This window comes from Neopsephotus bourkii, unplaced genomic scaffold, assembly GCF_033783945.1.
Source record: "Neopsephotus bourkii isolate Nb327-2 ecotype Australia unplaced genomic scaffold, CSIRO-AGI_Nbou_v1 NB_2, whole genome shotgun sequence".
NCBI classification, from domain to species: domain Eukaryota; kingdom Metazoa; phylum Chordata; class Aves; order Psittaciformes; family Psittacidae; genus Neopsephotus; species Neopsephotus bourkii.
The window spans coordinates 877,342-900,492 of NW_026900519.1; the positions used below are offsets into that span (position 1 = coordinate 877,342).

General features: G+C 59.1%; 2 protein-coding genes and 1 long non-coding RNA gene across 4 annotated transcripts; 1 reads left to right on the forward strand and 2 right to left on the reverse strand.

Moving 5' to 3' along the window:
• Window positions 1-6: 6 nt before the first annotated feature.
• Window positions 7-3,568, reverse strand: LOC133216798 (uncharacterized). The gene is made up of 4 exons (XR_009726723.1): window positions 3,480-3,568; window positions 2,567-2,729; window positions 1,920-2,034; window positions 7-69 (listed from the first exon to the last, which is right to left on the reverse strand). It is a non-coding gene; the product is annotated as an uncharacterized LOC133216798 (long non-coding RNA).
• On the forward strand, window positions 532-4,661 carry IL12RB1 (interleukin 12 receptor subunit beta 1). The gene is given in 15 exon segments (XM_061361612.1): window positions 532-606; window positions 608-726; window positions 848-1,017; window positions 1,090-1,241; window positions 1,759-1,795; window positions 1,930-2,040; window positions 2,113-2,195; window positions 2,281-2,506; window positions 2,586-2,756; window positions 2,854-2,955; window positions 3,051-3,197; window positions 3,287-3,430; window positions 3,560-3,656; window positions 3,742-3,823; window positions 3,915-4,661. Coding segments are annotated over 15 exon segments (2,106 nt in total). The 3' UTR covers window positions 4,305-4,661.
• Window positions 4,662-13,593: 8,932 nt separating this feature from the next.
• Window positions 13,594-22,338, reverse strand: ARRDC2 (arrestin domain containing 2). 2 transcript variants are annotated; one of them, XM_061350077.1, is made up of 8 exons: window positions 21,804-22,338; window positions 16,683-16,749; window positions 16,386-16,533; window positions 15,950-16,052; window positions 15,454-15,710; window positions 15,012-15,171; window positions 14,612-14,763; window positions 13,594-14,521 (listed from the first exon to the last, which is right to left on the reverse strand). In XM_061350077.1, the coding sequence occupies exons 1-8, from the start codon at window positions 22,066-22,068 to the stop codon at window positions 14,468-14,470; spliced, it is 1,206 nt and encodes a 401-aa protein (XP_061206061.1). In that variant the 5' UTR covers window positions 22,069-22,338; the 3' UTR covers window positions 13,594-14,467. The 2 variants fall into 2 exon arrangements, with proteins under 2 accessions (XP_061206061.1, XP_061205985.1); XM_061350001.1 differs by lacking the exon at window positions 21,804-22,338 and adding an exon at window positions 17,525-17,950.
• Window positions 22,339-23,151: the final 813 nt, after the last annotated feature.

Sequence of the window (23,151 nt, forward strand, 5' to 3'; positions counted from 1 at the left end):
TTCTCACAGGCTGGGGCACGTGGCGTGGCCGGGACACGCGGTGCAGCCGGGGCAGGGTTGGGCTGAGTCCTGCCGGCACAAAAGGGGGATATTTCGGGTGCTTTCTCTTTTGCTTTTGGTCCAAGTGAGCCCTGCAGCCGTGCCTTGCGCTCTGCCCTGCCTGCGAACGGCCGCCCTTCGGCAAAGCCGCTGCCACAAGAGGAAACACGGGGTGCGCGCTGAGAGCTGGGGCTGCTGCTGAGCTGTGGGGAGCACCCGCTGGGTACCAGGGGAGCAGGGAGCCAGGAAGGGCTTCAGAGCCCTGGATCCAGCGTGGGACAGCCCAGGCGGCCGGTACTGGGGTGGCCGATGCTGGGGTGGCTGCTGGTGGCATTGGTGGCGGGCGGTAAGTGCTGCTGTGGGAGGTGGGAGATGGGAGATAACTGCAAGACACTTTCAATGAATGATTCAGGGGTGATAAGGGCCGCGGGAGGGTGGAAATGGTTGTTTTTGGGGTGAGATTCATCTCTGGGTGAGCAATGTGGTCAGGCAATGGCCACGCTGCTGCTCCATCCCAGCCTTGCCCGACCCACTGGCATCCCGGAGCCTCCAGTCCCTGCTCTCTCCCATAGGCACCACTGCGGACCCCGGCCTCTCCTGCTGGAAGCGATGTGGCTTCCGCTGGTTCCTTTGCTCCTGGCCACCCCTCGGCCCTGCTGGCAACACCTCCTATGTCCTGACACTCTGGTGAGCAGCCACCGCATCCTGGGGGGGCCACAGGATGTGTCCCGACAGCGACACGTGGGGATGTGTACCGCCCGCATCCCAAACCCATCCAGACTCAACCTTGCGCCCGCTCCATCTCCAGCTACACAATGCCCAGGCGGTGCCAACGGTTCCAGGCTGGCACAAAGACAACGCACACCCTGAAGCATCACCACGTCTACGTCCTCACCAACACCACAGCCTGGGTGGAGGCGCGCTGGGGGGACCACATCCACAGGACCCCCAATCGCACACTGTACTTCGACAAGGCTGGTAAGCACCCACGGGGATGGGCTGGGTGCCGGTGCCAGCGCCGGTGCCCACGAACCCACCTCATCTTTGCAGTCAAACCAGATCCACCCTCCACTGGGATGCCCTTCACCAGAACCAGCAACCGGCTCCGGCTGCGGGTGCCGCGGCCACTGTGCCACAGCGGGAACCAGCCACCGCAGCGGGAGGCTCGATTCCGGAAGGTGGGAGCCCATGGCTGGACACAGGTAAACCTCAGTTTGCCAGAGCCCATGGTGACCAATGGGACAATCAGAGCATTGGGGCAGTTCAGGCAGCCCAGGGAGAGTGGGGGCTTGGTCATGCCACTGTCATCATTGTGTCCCCCCCCCAAAACCTGGCCATGTCCCATCTGTTTCACTGTGTTATCAGCTCTGCCCCATCCTGTCGGCCACAGGATCCTGCTGCTGTAACAGGATCAGGCTGCGACCCGTGGGGGATTACACAGCAAAACCCCAGATTATACCAGTGATGACGACAGATGAAATCTGGACACTTGTCCCCAGGGAACCCCCTCTGAGGATCCCCTGCCCTTGTTGATTGCTGTTGGGAGGGTCATAGGGATGAAGGCCTTTTGCCCTGGCTGAGGGGACCCTCCTTGATCACCGCATCCTGTTTGGCTCTCCCAGCCCCTGGGATGTTTAGGGGACACAGGGTAGCACTGATTTCACATCCCAGTACCATCCTGGTTTTACTGGGTGCCTCCGTTCCTGGTTCTCTCTGCAGGTGATGTGCGAGACAGGGACAGACGAGGATGACTCAGGTCGGTTTAGCAGGGACAAGCACCTGCCCTGTGCTCCCCCTGCAGCCCCTCAGCACCCCACAATGGCCAAAATGGGGGGGGGGGGGGAGGAGAAAGGGGTCACCCTCCACCTTGACCTTGTTACCCCACTCCAGTGACCTGCACCCTGGGGGGGGACGGCGCCTTCGAGGTCCAGCTCCGACACAAGCTCCCCCACTGGAGCAGCTACTGGAGTGACTGGAGCAGCTCCATCTTCATCCCTGCAGGTGAGGAAGGGGAGGGGAGGGAGGTGGGATCCCAATGGCTCCCATAACCAACCAGCCTGGTTCCTCTTGTAGAAATCCTGGAGAGCCCAGTGCTGAGCTACCAGCTGGGAAAACTGGGAAGAGATGGGCAGCGGGTGTTGAGGCTGAGCTGGCAGGTACAGTGACATCCCCTGCAGGCCCTAACCCTAACCCTAACCCTAACCCTAACCCACACCATTTCATCCCATCTCCTTCCCGCAGCCAGCCCCAGAGGAGCAAGGGGACATCACCTACACTCTGCGTGCCCACATGCCAGCATGTCACTGCTCCAGGCTACCCAAGGAGGATACCGTGGTCCTTGGGAGGGATGTGACAAGGCACAACCTCACCCTGTCCGGGGCTGAGTATGAGATCCTGCTGAGCGCAGCCAATGCAGCCGGGCCAGGGCCAGCGCGGCAGCTCTGTGTGCCCGCAGAGCAGCGGCCAGGTACCGGCCCCGCACAGGGACCCGGCTCCCGGCAGCATCCAGGGGGTGATTTTCCCTCACCCCCTGCATTTCATCCCAGATCTTGGCTTCAAGGATGTCAGCGTGACCGGTGGCACCGTGACTGTGCACTGGGAAGCACCGAGCCCCGGCTCTCTCTACTGCTTCGAGCAGCAGCCGCTGCCAGGAGCCCCCAAACCGGGCATCTGCATCAAAGGGGATTTTCCTGCCAAAAGCATCCATGTGGAGACAGGCAAGGGAGTGCCCCGCATCATTCCCCATCCCCATCCCCACTGCCTGGGGCTGGATCCTGGTGAGGGTTTAACCGGCATTCCCGGTTCCTGCCCCAGGAGCACTGGAAGTGCAGGCCTGTCACCGCCTCGCCGTGCATGGCTGGGCCCCAGCACGGGGCTGGGCCACCTTCGCCCTGCAGCACCACTATGCCAGCAACAGTACGTATGGGAACACAGAGCATCCATTCCAATGGGGGGTCCCAAAGTGCTCCCCGATTTAATTGCACCCCCCGATTTCCCACCATCATGTGCAGCCTCACTGGCCGTGCCCATCCGCATCAATGCCAGCGCCGAGGATGCTGCCATCACCCTCCAGTGGAGCCCGTCCCCCCGGGCCATGTGTCCTGGGGTGTTGTCCAAGTACCTCATCTGCCATGCGGCTGAGGGGGACAACGTGACCTGTGAGTGGGACCCCCCCATCCCAATGGGGCCAGAGGAGGCTCTGCCTGCACCCTGCACACTTACTCCCTGCTCACCATCGCTCACCCAGATGGCGAAGCAGACATCACAGCATCACACTACACCCTCCGGCACCTACAGCCCGGCACAGCCTACAGGGTGAGCGTTCAGGAGGTGACAGCAGAGAGCAGAGGGACCTGTGGTGTTTGGTGGCACTTCCAGACCAAGGCACTGGGTAATGACTGGAGGCCCTGTCCCCTCCCCAGTCCCCATGGGGTGCTCACCCTCATCCTGAAACAGCTCCCGTGTCCCATGCAGGGTGCTGGGGACAGAAATGCCACCACCCCGCTGTCCTCACCTCCAGGTCCCCAGGGAGCAGCGTGGAAACCCAACCTGAAGTACTTGGGCATCTCGCTCGGTGTCCCCGCCGTGGCTGCCATCTACCAGCTGAACAAGAAGAGGTGACAGTGGCACCCTCACCCCCAGGTCACCCGCCTGCCCATCTCCCCCCATCACCATCACCATCACCCTCCCTCCCCTCCCCAGGGCTCGGGGCCTCCTCTTCCCCCCCCTGCCCAAGCCCGCGGGCAGCAAAGCCATCCAGTTCTGCACCAGTGAAACAAGCCAGGTGAGACGCAAGCTGCAGGAGAGCCTGGATCCTGCACCCCAGCAGGCTCCTGGTGTGCGATGTTCCCACTCCAAACACATCCCACCCTTAGGGCCCGCCCTGGCCAGGCTTTGTGGAGCCCTCGGAGAGGTTCAGCCCTGCTGAGCTGCTGCTGACGGAGCTGAACCCCAGCAAGGAGGGCCCTGATGGCAGCACAGAGCCCAGCGAGCCACAGCCTGGCCCCGTGGCTGAGGAACCGGTGGCCCTGTGCCCGCTGGGCTGCGAGGAGCTGCCCTTTGCCTACCGCAGGCAGGAGGTGCTGAGCCCGGCAGGATTCCCAGTGCCCGGCAGCACCAGCTACACCGGGCACCCATCCGAGGAGGAGGAGAAGGAAGAGGAGGGAAGTGGGGAGCTCGGCCAGGCTCTGGTCCCCATTGCCCTGCTCATCTCCGACAAACCCATCATCATCAGGGACCCATCGCTGGAGAAGGCGGTGCCATAACCAGCCCCAGGGGTGGATGGCAGAGGGGTTTCCCATGGGATGCTGAGCACCCACCCCATGGGTTCATGGTCACAGCATCACTTTGGGGGGGGGGAGGTGGTGGCTCTCGTTTTCAGGACATGAAGGTGACACCTCCAGATGCAGCACTGCATGGGGCCAGGGTCTGGCCATGCACCTCCCAGCCTCAACCTGATGTTGGTGATAAAGGAGGAAAATGGATGCAAAGTCCAGCCTGGGATGTGTTTCTTTGGCAGGATCAGGAGAAGAGGCAGAGCTTCCTCCTGCCCTCCTGCCCCAGCCAGGACCAGCATCACCCCCACAGGATGGGGCTCAAACAGCCCCAGCACTGAACACCATCTACTTCTATTCTATGAGTCTATGATTCTATACTTGCAAGAGCTAAAACCTGTAAGAAAGAAATGGGAAAACAACATAAATAAAAGAAATGCACAAAGCAGCAGGGCTCCTCTGGCTCCCCTGGCCCGATCCATGCAGTTTACATCAATCCACAGAGCTGCAAGGATGCAGCCAGGATGAGACTGGGAGTGACTGGGGACAGGCAGGACCTCTTACACCCGCATACGGGGCCATGCTGCTGCTGTGGGCCTCATGTGGAACCGAACAGGAGATGCTGCTGAAGATGAAGAGCGGTTTGTGGTTGTATCTGCCCTGCCACAAGGGCTGGAGGCGTCTCTTTACCTGCTGAGAGTGCAAAAACCTGACGAGAAGAACGCAATGGGGTTAGCGGGGGGAAGTCCGGCCCGGCAGCGCCGGTGCCCGCCGCAGCCTCGCTGCTGCAGGCGGGTTTGGAGAGGGGCTCCCCTCCATCCCGCTCCCAGCCCCGGCACGGGGAGCTACCGCAGGAGGCAGCAGGGGCAGGCGGCCCCCCCCTGCGCTCCGCCTTGCTGCTGGCGTGGGCTGGGATTGAGGGCATCGCTCCCATGGCTGCGGGGCTGAGCAGCTGCCCCCGTGCGGGGCTCCCACCACGCGGCCAAGGTCTCTGAGCTGCTGGGGGAGCCACGAGGTGGCACCAGCCCCGCGTCCCGGCAGAGCAAATCCTTCCCTTCCCTTCCCTTCCCTTCCCTTCCTTCCCTTCCCTTCCCTTCCCTTCCCTTCCCTTCCCTTCCCTTCCCTTCCCTTCCCTTCCCTTCCCTTCCCTTCCCTTCCCTTCCCTTCCCTTCCCTTCCCTTCCCTTCCCTTCCCTTCCCTTTTTCCTTTCCCCTTTCCTTTCCCCTTTCCTTTCCTTCCCTTCCCTTTCCTTTCCTTCCCTCTCCTCTCCTCTCCTCTCCTCTCCTCTCCTCTCCTCTCCTCTCCTCTCCTCTCCTCTCCTCTCCTCTCCTCTCCTCTCCTCTCCCTCTCCCTCTCCTCTCCTCTCCTCTCCTCTCCCTCTCCCTTCCCTTCCCTTCCCTTCCCTTCCCTTCCCTTCCCTTCCCTTCCCTTCCCTTCCCTTCCCTTCCCTTCCCTTCCCTTCCCTTCCCTTCCCTTCCCTTCCCTTCCCTTCCCTTCCCTTCCCCTTCCCCTTCCCTTCCCCTTCCCCTTCCCCTTCCCCTTCCCCTACTCTTACCCTTCCCTTCCCACCACACAGCACCCCATGGGCCCCTATGGCTGGCAGCTTCTATCCCTGTTCCACAGCACTCCAAACCCCTGGGAACTGTCTGAGTGCCTGGGATCCAGCATCCCCCCCAGCCCCAAAAACCCAATGGGAGAGATCAGGCTTGGGGATTTTACTGGGATTTGAGCAATGCCAGGCTCTCCATCAGGCCAGCCACGTGGAGGAAGTATTCAGGTGCCAGCTTGGTCTGAGCACGTACTTGGGTTTCAGCTGTGGCCCCTGTTTACAGCCCATTTTTGGGAGGCAAAGAGGTGAAGGAAGTGGCACCGAGGTCACAGTTGGGTGGCAGCAGTAAATACATTGCCCAGCTCTGGGCCAGCGCCACCACCAGTTAATCATTGCTGTGATGGAATAAACCCATTCCAGGACAGCCAGTCCCGACTGCTGCATTGAAAACACCCCGGGGGGGGGGGGGTGTTGGAGAAACCCCCCCCATTCCCTCCATGGGGTCACCCTCCGGGGATCCATCTCCCCCATGGTGCCACTCTCACCCCCCCTGATGCCTTCAGGGACAGCCCCATCCCCACCGACAGCTCCGTGCATCCTTTCCCACACGTGTCCCGAGTTGGCCAGTGCTGGGGAAGCCGAATTAACGCAGCCTTGGCAATTAGTGCCAACGAGTGGCTCAGGACTCTCTCATTAGGTTTAATGAGTCCCCGGGAGCTGCTCTGACTCCAACGATCAGAGGACAGCCACCGGGCCAGCTTTCACAGCCAGGATGTGACCTTCCCTGCTCCTCCATCCGGATCCGACCCTGCAGGGCATTGGTTTTGCCTGGCTACCACCCACAGCCTGAGAATGGGCAACTCATGACACCCAATGGGCGACTCCTAAGACAAGCAAAAAGCCATTGCAATGAGGAAAATAAAGCTCAACCCAGCATGGGGGGACGGCAGGAATGCAGCTGGATCAGCATCAATCCCAAAGGGACCCCGAGCTATGGGGTCCCCCCAAGCTTGGGGCTCTTCCTGGGTGAGCAGAGCTGGGTACCCCCAGTCATCCCCACCCCGACACCTTTACAAGCAGCTGATTTAATACCCGCTGCCTTTTATTTTTAGAGGAGGACATCTGATGATGCCCAGCAACACCTCTTGATATTGCCTGATACCCCGACTATTTCTGTATGGCTGTTTACACCTGCCTGTGCCAGCGCTGCCTGAACACCAGGGGGGAAGGTGCTGGTTGCCAAGAAGAGTGCTGAGCATCCCTGCCCTAAAGGGGAAAACCTCCCCCTATTCCTTCCCTGTTCCCACAGGGTCCCAGTGACACTTCCCCAAAAGCAAAGGGCACTGTGGACACAACACGGGTGGATTTATCCCACACTGCTAAGAAAGCACATGGGGCAGGCAGGAAGATGCTGGGAACCTGGGGATTTGCCTGGGGCTCCCTGATTTTGGGGGATGCGAGCTTGGAGAGCACCAGAAGTAAAGCATAAAACAGCCAGAGGGGTTTGCTCCAGCCCCAGAAACATCAGCTCCTTTGGGGCCCGAGCCCCCAGGGAAGGTGATGTCTGTCCATGCAGGTCTGGGCTGATATTTGCTCCCAGATGGAGGAGTTTAACCTGTTTCCCAGCCTGGGGAACCAGCCCCACAGAGCAGCAGCCTGGTTTGGGCATGGGCAGTGACGGAGGTTGCAACCTCACAACCCCTTCCCTCATCCATCCATCCTTATCACAGCCCCTTCCTCCCTCTCTGAGCCCTATCCTGGAGGAGATCTAATGCCACGGAGGTGTTTGAACCCGGCCCATCCATGGCAGGGAACAGGGCAAAAAGCCACCACTGCCACCATCCATACAATGCCACCCGCTCCCAGGGGTGGGGGGACGATTTAGGAGCTGCTTTGACTTGGTCTCTAAGCAAATAAAGCTTAAACCCCTAAGAAAGCAAGATATCCCTAGGATATATATATATACATATATACACACACACACTAAATTCTTTATGTGGAATTCAAGGTCTGCATCTCACGTAGGGGCAGATCCTCATCATAGAAAACCCTGTGCAGATGGGGAAGCTTTGCTCCCCCCCCCCAAGAAAAGCTTTTTGGGGTGCTTCCCCCTCCAAAAGCCCCCCAAGCATCATCGGCACCGGCATCCCAGTGGTGCCCATGCGGTGGGGAAGGGGCTGCAGGGACCGCGGGTGGACAGGCGGCCACCGGCTACAGCCGGGCTCGTTTTGCTTTGTGAGTCACGGGTATTTCAGCGCCGGTTTTGCAACCCTGCGGTGTCACAACAACAACAACAACGGCGGTTTCGCTTCACCAACAGCCCGCGGCCGCCCCTCACCCCGGCTCTTTCCTGCTCCCGTCGGCTGCTTGCGACAGCTTCACCCGGTTCCAAACCCAGGCATGGAAAATGACCCCGAGCAGCATCAACACTGAGGACTTAATGGGCTTTCTGCCCGCATTGAGAGGGGCTCGGAGCTGCCCCATCCCCTACAGAGCAGCCCTGGATGCGAAATCCCACCGGGACACTGCGTGGGAAGCCCCCTTCTCCTTCTGCCACGCAAGAAACGCCCGTGTGACAGCAGGAAACGCTTCCTTTCCGCAGCTTCAATGCTCGCCGGTGGCTGCTTTGGGGCAGCGCAGCCCCTGGCACGGGTGATGCTTTCCAGGCTTTGGCAGCAGCCTGGGGCAGCAAAGCTGCAGCCGTTCCGTGGAGTTGGTTTCCAAGTGAAGCTGAACAACAGCCACAATAGATTAATAATACTAATAACAACAGCGATCATGATAATAACAACAACAAAAGCAATCCCAAGCGCTGGGGGCCGGGCTCCACCTCCCTGCGCTTCCCTGGCTATGGGGTGATGGGGACGGGAAGGACGCAGCGCCCTTATCGGCACACACTTGGCAGCGGAGCCAGGCAGAGGTTTGCAGCGTAAACATATTTTGCTCAAGCTCCGAGTTGAGCTGAGGATAGCGTCAGAGAAACCCCCCCCCCAACAGCTCCCAGTGTTCCCAGCAAAGCCGCATCTGTGAGTGCAGGGAAACGGCTGAGCCTGGAGCAAGCTTTGGAGCAGTAAATGCAGGACCAAAAGCAATCCCCCCCCCAAGCCCTGCTCCCAGCTCCGCTCTTCCCGTCTTTACCAGCCTTCTGCAGGCAGATTGACTCTTCCCTCACACGCAGAACGGTTGGGAAGTGGAACAAACCAGCTCAGGCTCCCCCCGGATCATCCGGCTGCGCCGCAGCCACCTCCAACCAGCCGGGCTATCGCTGCCTCCATCGCTGGGCCGGGATGTGGTGGCATTTACACAGCTGCTCAGCAGGAAAAGCCTTCTCCCTGCTCCACATAAACCCTGGCGTTTAAAAGTGATTGGGTGCAGGTGGGCTAATGGGGATGGTAAATGGGGAGAGGGGAGCCACCTTCTCCCCAAACTGGCCTGAGGGGTTTTTATTGCCATCAGCTCAAACATTCTGCTTCTTCCAGGGCAGGATGTGGGGAAGGGTGAAGGAAAAGGGAGCAGCGCAGTTAACCTGGGACACTGGGGAATGGGAGCAGGGATCAGAGCCATGGGGTTCACCCCATCGCAGGAGCTGCCCAAGGGGATGGGGAGCAGCGGGGTGATGCCCCCTGCTCCAAACCTCTCACGGGGGATTGCTGTGTCCTCATCACCCAGAGCAGCTGCAGGGAGATGTGGGGGGCAGGATATGGGGTGCATCCCCTAACAGGAGACCCTGCTCCAACTGGGGGTTTCCATAGGACTTGTGAAGCAGGGAGTGACGGCAAACACAGCGTGGGTGGGGAATGGCGCTGGGAGCAAAGTCCTTCCAGTGCCACATCCCAGGCATGGCCGTGTCACCAGCACATCCCAGTCTGTCACAGTGTGTCGGCATGGGAGCTGTGCTGGGACCCCGGCTGGATAAATGCCATCCATGCCATGGGCTGTTTGTGCCAACACATCACGTGCTGCCGGCGGCTGACTCCGGAGGGGGGGATTTTTCCTTTCAGTGTTGTTGTTTTTGTACAAAGCCATAATATTTGTGTCCCCCCAGGGATGGCTCCGGGTGACCCAGCCCAGGGCACTGCGCTAGGGTCCCGGCACCCAGTTCCATGGGGAGGGTCACTGCTGGCACCCGGCGCCAGCGGGTCCATCCCCACCCCAGCCCTTGCTGCTTACCCATAGACATGTTTGTGCACGGCGCCGGGCCCCTTCCTTGCTCCCAAACAAAGTCAGAAAGACATCAAAACTTTCCATTGCCAGAGGGAGCGGTGACGAGGGAGCGGGAATGGGGACATCAGCCCCGGAAAAACAAGGGGTTGGGTTTGATTTGGGGAATCCCAGGATCCCAGCCTGGTTTGGGTTGGAAGGGACCTTAAAGCTCCTCCAGTTCCAACCCCTGCCATGGGCAGGGACCCCTTCCACTGGAGCAGCTTGCTCCAAGCCCCTGTGTCCAACCTGGCCTTGAGCACTGCCAGGGATGGGGCATTTGCCACTTCTTTGGTGAATGAATAAAGAATAAGGAATAAAGAGGGTAGTTTGCTCCCGGTAGCCTGCAGCAAACCCAGCACCGGTGTCACCAGCAGGGCTCATGGGGTGTCTTGGTGAGCACCATGATCCCGCTCGCACTGACACGATGCTTTCCAGGCAGGGGACATGTGGCTCATGCATCCGGCTGCTCTGGACCTTGCTTTTGCCATAAACCCACCCCAGTTTCTCCGTGGTTTTCCCTGCATCCGGATGGGCTCTGGGGGAAGCCGTGATTCCTGTGGAGCTGGCGCAGGGATGCAGGTTTCCATGGGTGGGAGCAGCTCAGAGCTGAGTCATGGCAGGAGGATGCTGCGGTGCCGCCCTGGCACGTTGGGGTGCGCGGCTGCTGCTGGCTCCCAGCACAGCTCTGCTGCTGCCACGTGAAGAACGACCCCGGAGATGCTGCCGGGGCTGGGATGTGCTGGTCCCAACCCTGGGGCTTTTGGAGGTTGGACCAAACCCAAAGCAAGGCCTGGTGCTGCCAGGGCTCTGTGAGTGTCCCCTTATGGTGCTCAGAGAGCCATAATGAGGGGATGAGGAGGTCTCCATGTCCCTGAGCACCCACCAGCACCAACCTGCTGCTCCCTGGGGTGCCAGCAGTGTGAACCCAGCATCCCACCAGCTGCAGAGGTGATGGATTTGGGCACTGCATCGACCATTTGGGCACTGGGGCATCTCCTTGTGGCAAAATCCAAGGGGATTCATCACCAGGCATCCCCCCTGCAAACAGACCAGCCCCTGCTGGTTTTGGGGTGCACTGCACCCTGCAGCGCTCGTCCCAGCTGGGATGGGGGAAGGCAGAGCTCGTTTTGGGAGCTGGATGGGTGCCTGGGCCAGCAGGCAGCAGCCTCACACCTAATCCCCAGTCCTTGCAAGGCTGCGCTGGTGCCGGCACATTCTGTCCCTGCCGCGCCGGCCACGAGCTTCACAGCTTCACGTGTCACCCTCCTCGCTGCTGGCCCCCGGCCCTGACCCCGCATGGGGGGACAACAGCCTTGAGCAGAGGCTGTGGCCACCATGCAGGGACCAAGCCCAAGCATCCTCCAGGATGGGGAGAGCGGAGGGGGGAAGGAGCAAACCCCCCCCCCCGGGATGCTGCAGGAAGGGGCTGCAGAGCCGGGAGCTGTGGGGTGAAGCTCCCAGCGCCCTGCAGAGCCATGGGGGGCAGCAAAAGGTGTCCCAGCACCCCAGTTCCCACAGTGGAGGGGTCCCCCCAGCTTTCCCCCCAAGGAAAAGGGGGGGGGGATGATGTTTCCATGCCCCTCACAAGGAGCAGGTTTTGCTGGGTGGTCTGGGAAGCATTTTCCGATGCTCGAAGCCAAGAGCTATAAATACTCCTGCACTGTACTTGCTTAATGCAGCTCCTGCCCATGGCACGGGGCCGGCCCGGCTCAGCAAACCCTGGCGAGCCCCAAACCCTGTCCCAGTGAATAGGAATAAAACCGGCGCTGATCAATAGCATCTTTGGAGCCAGGGAGGACAAACAGCAGAGGTTTGGGGGAGCTGCAGTGGCACTGGTTGGGGAATAAGGGTCTGTGCCTTATCCCCGCTCCCGGCATCCAGACGAGGTATTTTTAGCCCCTCTGGGATTCAGGAGCTCGGCCCTTTGCTGGCAGCGGACCCAGACGGTCTGTGCCCCCCGCCCTGACCTGAAAACCCTGGAAGCATTTGCAAGTGTTCCTACTGGGAAGATTCCACTCCCCTGGGGCCCGGGAGCGGTGCCCGTTGGCATTGGGTTCCCTGTGCCGGCCCTGGCATGACGCTTGCTTCCCAGAAAGGTGCTGCCGCTCCAGCCCTTGGGATCAAGCATCCCCTTGTGCGGCCGGGGCGGGTGATCAGGGTCTGACACAGCCCCTGGCACCGCTGCGGCTCGGCACAGAAAGGCTCCGTTGTGCCGGGCGCAGGTTGGAGCTGGGAGCCGGTCACAGGGGCCCCTTGGAGGTCGTTTTCGGCTGCGGTTCCTGTCCCTCTTTGATGCCCTGCAGAGGAGGCACGAGGCGGCGCAGCATCGCATGGACCACAAACAGGGATGCAGGCGAGCGCCCTGCGAGGCCGCTTCATCCTCTCCCGAGGAAGATGACGTGGTGTGGAGCTGGGGATGCCAAGGCAAGAGCAGGTTGGAATGAAGGCTTGCACAGCACCAGGCTCCTGCAGGCAAACCCCGGGGCTCAGCGCCTGGCCCTCACGCTCCAGCAGCGCTCAGCAAACAGCAGCAACAGGAAAGAGGGATCAAGGGAAGGGAAATCCCATCCCAGTGGCAATAGGTTTACGCAGCACAGGCTGTGGAGGATAGAACCAAAGCCTTGACTCAAGCCTGGCTCTGCATGGACCAGGAGCTGCTGTGCTCAATGGAGATGTGGAGCACAGAAATGCTGTTAAAAACCAAACCCCAGCTCCATGATGCCTCCCTGCTCTTCCTGCATGGCCACAGCCATTCCCAGCTGGCACAACATGGGGGTGGCCCCAACCCTCCTTGGGAATGGCTGAGACACTGCAGCTGTGTCCCAGCTGGACCCAATGGGTCTGTGCCAAGCTCTTGGGATGGAGGAGAGCGTGTCTGTCCTCTGCTATCCAGATAGAGCAGGAGGGCTCTGAGCACAAGGGACCACTCCTGATGGAGAGCAGCACTGGTCAAACAACCCAGTTAATCCCAGTGCAGAGTGGGGTTTACAAGGTGGAGCTGGGTACCCACAGGGTGATGAAGTCCAGAGAGGGGCATGGTAACAGGAGTGCTGCCAACAGTACAGGCAATGGGAGGCATGGAGAGAGCAAGAGACAAAGTTCTGGGGGCCCCATCTGGGTATAAAGGATTTATTATTTCCAACAGAACCCCCCCCTGACAAAAATTGGTACAAAAAGAAGAGAAACGAGAGCGCTCGGTACAAAAGTGTTCACAGGTAGAAAAGAGCTGAGCAATCCCGGGGCACAAAGCACAGCCCCACCATGGGGCTTTGGTTGTGCGCAGGAACGGAGCGGCCCCACGGGCAGGATTGGCTCAGTGAGGGAATGCAAAGGTCCTCAGCACCCAAACTCTGCTCAGGTCCTGCTGTTGCAACACCCAGTTCCCTGGTTCCCACACCAGTGAGCGCTGGGTGCTGCTGTGGCCTCACCGCACCGGGGCCACTGACCCCTCTCTGGGTGCAGCATCAAGCCCATCCCGAGAAGGACTCCTGGTCCTGAAGGACTCATTTCAACTCCACATCTCCATCAGCCTCAGACCTGGCTTCCTTCCCTCTGGCCATCAGGGAGATGCCACCCCCATGGTGACACTGCAGTTTGGGGCTTGCTTGGTTACAGCCCCATCACGGAGCAGGCCTCAGCACGTTCGTTGTGCAGGTTTGGTGCTGACACACAGGAACCAGCTTTCCTGTTCTTGGCAAACAGAACCAAAACGCTGCCATAGAGGTAAGTGTGTCCCCCAAGTCCTCTGCACTGGTAACAGCCTGTGGGAGCCTTTACAATTTGAGGGCGTTATCCAAAACCATTCCCCCTGCAGGCATCACCAGGCTCATGGCAAGGATCAGCAGCAGCAGATGATGCTTCATTTGGCCAGAAAAAGGCCTTCTACTTCCTTAGGGAGCTGCAGTCCTGATGGGCTACTGCAGGAGCAGGGCTTCACCTGCACCACCATGGGACAAACCCAAGCCCCAGCAAAACATCCTCTAGTGATCCTGAGAAACACCTCCAAGCTCCTGCGTTCCATGACGGGAGCTGTCAGAGCATGGCCACTGCAGGCAAGGGGAGAGCAATCCTGGCTCCTGCTGAACATCCCATTTTAGCCCCCAAATCCTGGGGCAGTCATTACCCCTCCGTGTCCTGCCCAAGCACACATGCCCCTGCTCCACACTGGAGTCTCCTGTGTTCTCCTACCAGGCACGAGCCCACGCCACCACGCTTGGTGTTGGTCTGTAGGACAGTCCCAACAAGAGAGCTGAGGGCAGCAATGGAGCCGGGGTCTCACTGGTACTGCAGGAGCTCTGGGCTCACAGCCACCGTGTCTCCATTTCCAGACCCAATGCTGTGAGGGTGAAAGCTTCCATCCCAAGGGATCACTGCGCTGTCAGCTGCATCCGATGCGCTTCTCTCAACAGGTCATGCAGCGCGGGCGGATGCTGTCTGAAGAGGGGTTTGGATCGATCTGCAAAGCCAAGTGTAGAGTCAAAGACCTCAACAATGGGCACATTGCAGCCGTATCCACCGGCCCTCCCAGCCCAGAGGGATTCCTTACCTCTGAATACAGTGGAGGTGGTCGGAAGCGGAACTCCTGGATGTAGGCAAAGAAGGGACCTTCCAGGATGCCACCAAGCTCGCTGCGGCACGGTGGAGCCAGGCTCTGCTCGGCCTCGGGGCTGGACACCACTGCTGAGTATTCAGGAGGAGCTGGAGAGAGAAAAGAACATCAGGGAATAGGAAACACTCCCCATTAACCAGGAAACACGCAGGTAAAAGGCCTTCAAATCCCCTGCTTCCCAAACCCTCCCAGTTCCCTGGGGATGGAACCCAGAAGATGCAGCAGCACAACCAAAACCACCAAAAGCTGGTTCTGGAGCAGAGCCACGCTGAGAACTTGCTCTGATCTCACCATCCAGAGTGGTTTGACAGCACCCTTGGGAGGGGGAGATGCTCACCCTCCGGCTGCTCCGGGATGGTGCTCAGCCAGTCCAGGTTGATGCTGTACTGGCTGCTGACACTGGACGTGCGGCTCCCAAACGGATGCAGTGGGATGGTTCCGATGACAAGTGGCAGCTCAAGGAGCAGCTTGGATGTCCCAGGAATATCCACGCAAACCTGCAGAGACAGGAGGCAGCAGGGAAGCTTAGCTGCTGGGGTTCTCCCAGCCTGAAGGGGCAGGTATCTCCCCAGAGCACTGGTTTGAGCTGGCCAGGAGGGAATTCTTGCAATGGGATGCAAAGGGAGATGCAATTACTCCTCCACGAGCCCTTGGGCCAGCAGGGAGAACCTAAGACCTCACACGAATCACCAGCCCCAAAACCTCTCCATCAGCCCAAACTGGACACCATGAGCCCAGCTCCAGTGAGAAGGGGAGAAGCCTCCCGCAATGCTCCTCACCTTCAGGGAGTATTCCACCTGGATGATGCGGCACTGGAGGATGGACGGCCCCACTGGTGGGATCTTCAGTGCCCGCCCGTGCCAGACTTCCCGCTTCCCCGCTGCAATGGAGTCACCAGTGATGCTGGTCACCACTGACTTCTTCTGCTTCTTGGTGCCCCGGGCGATGAAGGTCTGAGTCTGGATGATGGCCGCCTTGGGGACCACCACCCGGTTTGTGCAGTTGTCAATCTCAGCAAAGATAGGGATGACCTCACCTACCAAACCAGACATGCGTGTTGGGAGAGGGGGGACAGACCCAGTCCTGCCTCTCCTGTACAGGATGGCCAAGGGCTGGACATGCAATCCAGCACTGCAGGCACAAGGTTTAATCGTGCCCTGAGGAGGATGCCCACACTAAAGCTCTCTCACCAATCCCATGCCCAGCTCACACTGCCCCCAGATCCCCTCCCAGCAGGGCCTGCAGAGGTTCCACGGCCCCAGCACATCATCTCACCTGGGGTGTAGCCTTTGCGGTCAATCTTGGCAGTCACAGAAACCTGGCCACGATTGCAGTACCAGGAACGAGCGAGTTTCTCCTTAGCACCTGCCTGGGGAGCCTGGAGAAACGGGGATTATGGAAGCTGTTTAGTAAGAAAGGATGAAACTCAAAGCAAGCACCTCCCTGGCACTGAGAACCTGTCAGGGAGCATCAGCAGCCTCTTCGGTATCTGATGCAAGATGCTATTGCAACCCATTAATGTTTCCAAAACCCGAGACACGGCCCAGCCCAGGTAACACTGGGGGGCACGAGTTACAAGGTGGGGAAAACACATTCCCTTTGGAAATCAGGCCTGGATTGTACTTTTGGAGGGGAAGCAGCCACTTTCCCCATGGGTTTCCCGGAGAAGCTGTGGATGCTGCTGCCCCGAAGCGGCGCAGGGGGAGCTCACCAGCAGCACAGGAGTGTTGATGTCGATGGGTTCAATCACAGTGAACTCCTTCTTCACCTTCTTCACTGTTGACCAGGGTCTGTGCAGCTTGGCTTTCACCCAGTAGCGCACGCTGCCGTGCTTCCCCTCGAAGGAGGTAGCCAGGGTCCTGTGGACAAGCAAGGAGCCTTTTAGAAGGGCTCTGATAAAAGAACCTCATTTCTGAGGTGCCCTGTGCCCCCTCCCAGGACCTGTGTCCTGCATCAAGCGATTTCTCTCCCCTTCTGCATGGAGACAACAAAAAACGAGTGGACTTACTCGGGGAGCTGGAAGGTGAAGGGAAACTCGTGCCTTCCTGCCTGCAGGACGGTGGCTTCACCATTGTCTGTGGGCAAAACAGATTGAAGATGATTATCTCCCTCCTGCAGAGCTTCCTCCCTGGCCAAAGCAGAGGCAGGGATGTGCAGGACACAGCAGAGGAGCAGCGCGATGGCACAGGGATGTTTCTGCCAGGGTTCAAGTGCAGCGGGGCACATCCCATGGGCGATGGGCACTGTCTGCTCCGCACATGCGTGTCAGGCATGCACAACGCAGGGGCACCTTGTTGGAGAGCCCTGGGTGGGTTCTGCTTCATCCTGCACCCACCCTGCCCCGTGGCTTAGGAGTGAGAGCCCACAGGTACGTGGCCAAGCTAGAAACAGCTCTAGGATGGGGGTCAGCCCCGTGTCCCCCAGGGGTGGCAGCCCTGTCCTGCCTGCACCGCACAGAGAAGCTGAGGATGGAGGGGACCTCTTGGGATCATCCAGTCCAATCCCCTGCTCAAAGCGAGCTCTGGAACCTCCGCAGGAGTTTTCCAGCACCGCTTCCCTATCAAGGAGCACCTACAGCAAAGGGGGAGTCTTGTGCAGGGCCAGCCCCTAACTGGGGTCCAACCACACACTTCAGCATCCCAGGCTGCTCTCAGCATCTGAGGTGTCTTCAGGGGACCTATGCCCCCAGCCCCCAGAGCACCAAGACCCTATCGCACCCCATGCACCCATATTTCAGCTGGTTGGGGTGTCTGCAGCACCCATTATTGCGGCCCCTGGGGTCCCCGGTACACCCACAGCCTGCTGCTAGGTGATGGAGCAGGGCAAGGGGTTGGGTGGTGGGTGCCGTACCTGGGGGTGTCAGCAGCGTGTCGCGGTGGTTGAGGAACTCCACCTGATCGCTGTAGCTCTGCGTGTAGGCGGTGCTGGAGCCGGCGCTGCGGGACTCGGTCCAGTGAACGCGGGCAGCGCCCATCGCCCGCAGCCGCAGGGCGCCGAGCCGCGCCGCCGCCGCCAGCTCCAGCACCACGCGGCCCGACACCGCCTGCCCGGGGCTGAACGCGACCGCGGCGTCCCCCTCCGCGCCCTCCAGCACGACCGAGAAGCGCTTGAGGCGATCGAAGAGCATGGCGAGAGCCCGTCCCTCCGCGCAGCCCGGCCCCGGCGCCGCCTCCGCCGCCTTAAGAGCCCGGCGCGGCCCGGGGGCGGCCCCGGTGGGGCGGGACGGGGCGGCCTCGCCGAGCCCTGCAAAACAAGGCAGGGAGCATGTGCGGGCCTGGCCCCGTGCTGCTGGGAGCCGTGGGGCGCCTATGGGGCAGGGAAACCCGTTCCGGCGCGTCCCGCATCCCGATGGATGCCTGGACCGCAGCAGCCCACGGGAACGTGTCCCGGGGCAGGATGGTTCGCGGGGCTGAACGCTGCCTGGGATAACGTCCTGTGCGCCCCACAAGCCTCCCTCCGGCTCCCACCCCACGTTCCCACTCCATCCTCATCCCTTTCTTCCACCAGCCAGAATCTGCAGCAGCCCCTTTCATTCCACTTCCCACCAGCGAGAGGCTCCGCCACACACAGATCCACGTCCTTCCTTTCCCAAGAACCATTCCCAGGGGTCAGAACAGGCTGCAACTGGATCTGGGCTCCTTCTGGCCAACTGGCGATGAAGGGAAAACTGGTCTGGGACATGGCTTTGTTTTTCTTCTAAGAACTAAAGAACTGGCTGGGGTTCAGCTTGTGCAATTGCAGTGAGCAGCACATCCTCCCTGCGCCTGTTAACCAGGCGAGTGCTGCTTTCCTACCAGCTCGTGTTGGGCTTTGGGTGGTGCTGCTCCAAAACCCAGCGACAAAACACACCCGCATGGCCAGGCACGGCGTGGGGACTCGCTCTTAGCAACAGCATCTACTGCTGCCGGTGCGCAAACCGGTCCTTCTCAGGGCAACATCACCATGAGATGTTGGGAAAGAAAGGAGAAAAGGGGTCTGTGCCTTCCCCAAGGGGTTAATGCAGCTTGAGACACTTCTGCTTTAACCGTGCTTGTCACATTCGCAGAGTGCCAGAGCTCCCCACCCCGGGCACAGGCTGGGGCTAAGACAAAACAGGCATTAAAAATGTCACTGGGCTTTTGGCCACCAAAGCTGGGAGGATTTTTGGGTTGCTCCCAGCCATGCTGAACACACTGTGCTCAGGACCTGCTGTGCTGAACACACTGAAAACGAGCGGGGCTCAAGCCTTGCAAAGCTTTAACTTGTCTCCAAAGCCTGCCTGGAATGTCTGTCTCCCTCCCCAAGGGAAGAGACCGTGTTTTGTGTTACGTGCACAACCGGTTGCTGCCACGAGCAAACATGAATCATAGCAAACACAGTAAAGGGAGAGGGAAAGAAGGAAGGAAGGCACAACTAGTGACAGCAGCTCTGGGAAGGCTCATAGTGGGATGCATGGTGGCATGTGAGGTGATGGGGCTCTTGAGAGGGGCTGAGCTCCATCCTGCGCTCGGCACCTTCCTCCTCTCCCTGCCAACACACACCCAGCAGCCCGTGACTCAGCCCTGCAAGCATCCTCCCTGCATGAGATGTCCACAGCCTCCCCACGGGTGGTGGGAAGCCCCTCTCTGACCCCTTTGGCACCCCAGTGCTGGGAGAGGGTCTCTTGTCTGTCCAGTGATCCCCCCCAGTTGCAGGGGCTGTGGGATCACAGCCATGGCCTTTCCATTCAACAACGCTCCAAGGGTGCCCCAACCCAACTGAAACCCAGGCCAGAATCCGTGCAGGGAAGATCGCAAACTCTTGAGCCCCATCTAGAGTCTGGCCAGGCTTAAGCTGGTTTAAACAGGAGCTGGCACCCGGCTCTGAAAGGGCTTCCCCTTCCCCGACCGGCTGCTGGGACCTGGTGGCTTCTCCCCATTGACCCTGGAGCCAGAGATTAGGGAATGCAGCAGGTAAAAAGTCGAATCAGCAGCTCTACCCTGACCCAGCATGGGGCCAAGACAGGGCAATGGAGAGCCTTGTACAAACTCCCACTCCCAGCTTGAGGAATAAGCTCCTGCTCCGGGTGTTGCAAGGATTAAGGTGCTGATCAAGGCCACCCCACAACAGAACAAGAGCCCTGATGCGCTCGTAGCCCATGTGCTGTAACTGTCCCGGGTGTCTCCATGGAAAGGAAATGGCTTCTGGATGCTTGTCTCTCACCGGAGCAGGAGCTCACCTCTGGGAAGTGCTGCGGGGTTGTCAGATAGAAGAGATCACTGCATGAGTACCACTGATGGGCTCCCTCGCATCACCTCCTGCAGGAGGGTCCAGGGCTTTCCTTGTGTTGCCTTTGCCCTTTAAACCCCGAGTTTTCCCTCTCTCCCTGCTCCCTAAGCTCATTACACAATAGACATTTAATGGCCCTGCCCACAGCCTGAACATCCTTCTTCCACCCTTTTTCTTGTCTTAATGTCACAGCAACCCCAGTGCCAGCGCTCACCACTCTGCCAGGAAACTGCAGATAAACTCAGAGCTCTGGGGCGAGCAGAAGGGACGGCTCTTATCTCCACCTGGCTTCCCTCCTCTGCACTGCCTTGTTACCATGACAAAACTGCAGTTTTGAAACACCACGCACACACAGTTGATCTCATCGAGAAGCAAGAAGGAGCAGTCACAGGGATGTGTGGATCATGGCACCTTTCCTGCAGCTTTGTGCCCGCTGACATAGGGAAGGTCCTCACGTTGCCACTGGGCAGCTGGCAGAACCCAGCAGGAGGCAGAGGAAGTGATTTTGGCTGTAGAATGACACTTCTCTAGAGCCCACAGCCTTTGCTGCCTTAAAATCCTCCTGTGATCACATGCCCGTGTCCCTCTCACAAAGCAGAGAGGGAATCTGGGGGTGGACAGAGACAATAAAATCCTAGCCCACAAGTTGTGGCGAGGCTCCCTGCTCCCCACACAGCCCAGTTCAGCTCTCCCCAGGCAGGAAGCAAGGGCCAGAAAACATCAGCTCCAAGCTATGGGAGTGCAGAGCAGCTCCAGCCCCTGGCCAAGTGCCCTTTTCCACATGGCTCCAGGGGCTTCTACCACACACAGTCCCAGCAGCAGAAACCTAAACGTGCTCGCAGCAGCTTGTGGCTTCCCTACAGACACTCACTGCAGGGATAATGGGGAATGAAACTTACCCTGTAAGCCTACAGCTAAAGCAGACACCGACCAAGCACTGCAGCAACCAAATGCTCAGACCTTTCCTGCTGGAGTTCAGGACAAGGGCCTCTCCCATGTCCTTAACTGCAATTGGAACACTCAGCAAAGGGGCCATGGAAGAGCCACCACCAAAAGGCAGAAACTCCAGAGTAACGCAGGTACTGGAGCACATGGCAAGGTACAGTCATCCAGAAATAGAGAATATGACCCCCCAGGGCAGGCCAGAGGCAAGAACAGCTCCAGGAAGACAGCTCATGTCCTCCTTCCATCACTCCAGTCTCTTCCTGCAATTCCACATTTGCCAGCTAGAGCTGGCACCACTTTCTGGCTTGCACTGTGGCCACTGACACAATTAAATGCCTTCAGCATGAATTAAGTCCTACGGCACCCAGCACTGTGCCACAGGCAGTCATGAGGCCAGCAGAAGCAGGAAAAGGGGGAGAAAAAGCCACAGAGCCATGACTGTCACTGGAGGGGAGGATGAAAGACACACACTTCCCTAAGAAAAGACAGAGTTAATGAGCATATGACCAGCTGAGATGTCCCATATCCCTTAGTTCTGGATCATTTCATCCCAACCACACAAAGAATCCAAGCTGCAGTAGATCTAAGCAATGTGCTAGCTGGGCATCCAGTCCCAGCATCAGGAAACTACAAACAAATATTTATTGAACTACTAAGTGCTCTTTCCACACTTGTGAGCAGACCCTTCTATTTACCCTTCCCTGTGCAAACAGAACAAAAGCCACAGCTCTTCGGTGCTCCCCAGCCCTGAGTTTGCAGGCAGCCTCCTAGAAACCAGCAGCAGAGAAAAAACCCTTGGCAAAGGTGAGAAGAGGGTGTCCAAAACGGGCAACCATGCTTGGGTTCGGAAGCACCTACCAGGGATGATGCCTGCAGCCCAAGCGGGTCCTAACCCAACGCCCTGGTGCAGAGAAGCACCCCTGTAGTGCAGCCTTACCGGGGATGAGCTGGCAGCGGCGGTGCAGGAAGGTCTGGCAGGCTGTGTAGTCGTGGTAGACAATGTTGAGCCCCACGCTGCGGCTCTCCAGCCAGTGCGTTAAGGCTCGGCCACGGGCAAACACCTCGAGCGCCCGCAGCCGCAGTGCGTGGCGGAGCTGCAGCTGCACCCGTCCATGCAGCAGATCCCCGCTGCTGTGGGCTCCCCAGGCTCGTCCATCTTCCAGCTCCAGCACCAGGCTCTGCAAGCACCCCAGGGGCTGCATCGCTGCTGGCCACCGCTTAGCCGGCAGCTCCAGGAGGCCAGGCCCTGCTTGGGATAGGCAGCTGTGCAGCTCCCTAGGGAAGGGAGGAAAGAGCAAAGGCTGCACTGAGACCCCCCTAATTTATACCTGCCCCTAACTGGCCTCACCCTGCAGGCCTAATCTTCACCAGGGTGGGACTGAGACCCTGTTTTGCTGTGATGCTTTAGCGGTGACCTCGTGTGCATTGAGGCTGGTGCTGTGCTGAGGATGGGGTTGCGGAGACAAGTGATACGGTTTTAAACTGATGGAGAAATGACGTGCCTTCATCTTATCTCTGAGTCACAGACGCTGTTGACGTGCCACTGGAACGTGCTGGTGGCTCCGTCAGCAGGGAGGAGGGTCAAGCACCACCAGCCATGCTGGCAGGTTTCATGCAGCTGGAGGAATCAAAGACTGGAGATGGAGAAATGTTTGGCTTTCCCAGTTCAGGCATTCCTGGGAAGTTGCTGGAAAGGATGGGAGAGGTGTTTAGAAAGCAAAAGGCCCTTCCCTCAAAAGCCAGTTTTACTGTGTCTGAAGGTCTATCAGAATCAGTGTGAACAAGGAAGTGACTAACCACAGGGCCCTCCCAGCCAGCGGGTTCCACCAAGGGGTGGTGTTCACTATCTACGCTCCATGAACCGTGGCTGTTTCTGCGGTAGCACAGGTGGCAACAACATCTCAGGGTCACAAAGAAGCAACAGGGCACACTTGTAGCAGATGCCAGTTCCTGTTACTACACCAAGCATCCAATCTAGGTGTTTGAAGCAAGGTGTTTGCCATGTATGGGGCTCAAGATCCTGAGCGAGGTGCCTGTGTGCGTTTGCAAGGTTTGAGTACGTGGAGCAAAGCCTACCCCTTTCATGAGAGACACAGCCAAATCCCAAGAGGAAAGCATGCAGGCTGTTGTACCCAGCCACTGCTCACACACAAACTGCAGCAATTGGAGATGGTTTGGACACCCGTGCTCAAAGGCTTTGGTGCTGGCTCACAGCCTGTGTGAATCAATCCCACCTGCACTAAAAAGCTGAGGAGAGCTTGAGAAGTAGCAGCTGTGACAAGGCG

Excerpts from the sequence above, each read along its gene's own strand:
- ARRDC2 (XM_061350001.1), bottom strand. The coding sequence starts at position 17,801 with ATGCTCTTCGATCGCCTCAAGCGCTTCTCGGTCGTGCTGGAGGGCGCG. Across the intron at positions 15,172-15,453 it reads AGGTGGAATACTCCCTGAAG|GTTTGCGTGGATATTCCTGG; the intron begins GTGAGGAGCATT and ends CTGTCTCTGCAG. Across the intron at positions 14,522-14,611 it reads CACCTCCACTGTATTCAGAG|ATCGATCCAAACCCCTCTTC; the intron begins GTAAGGAATCCC and ends TTGGCTTTGCAG.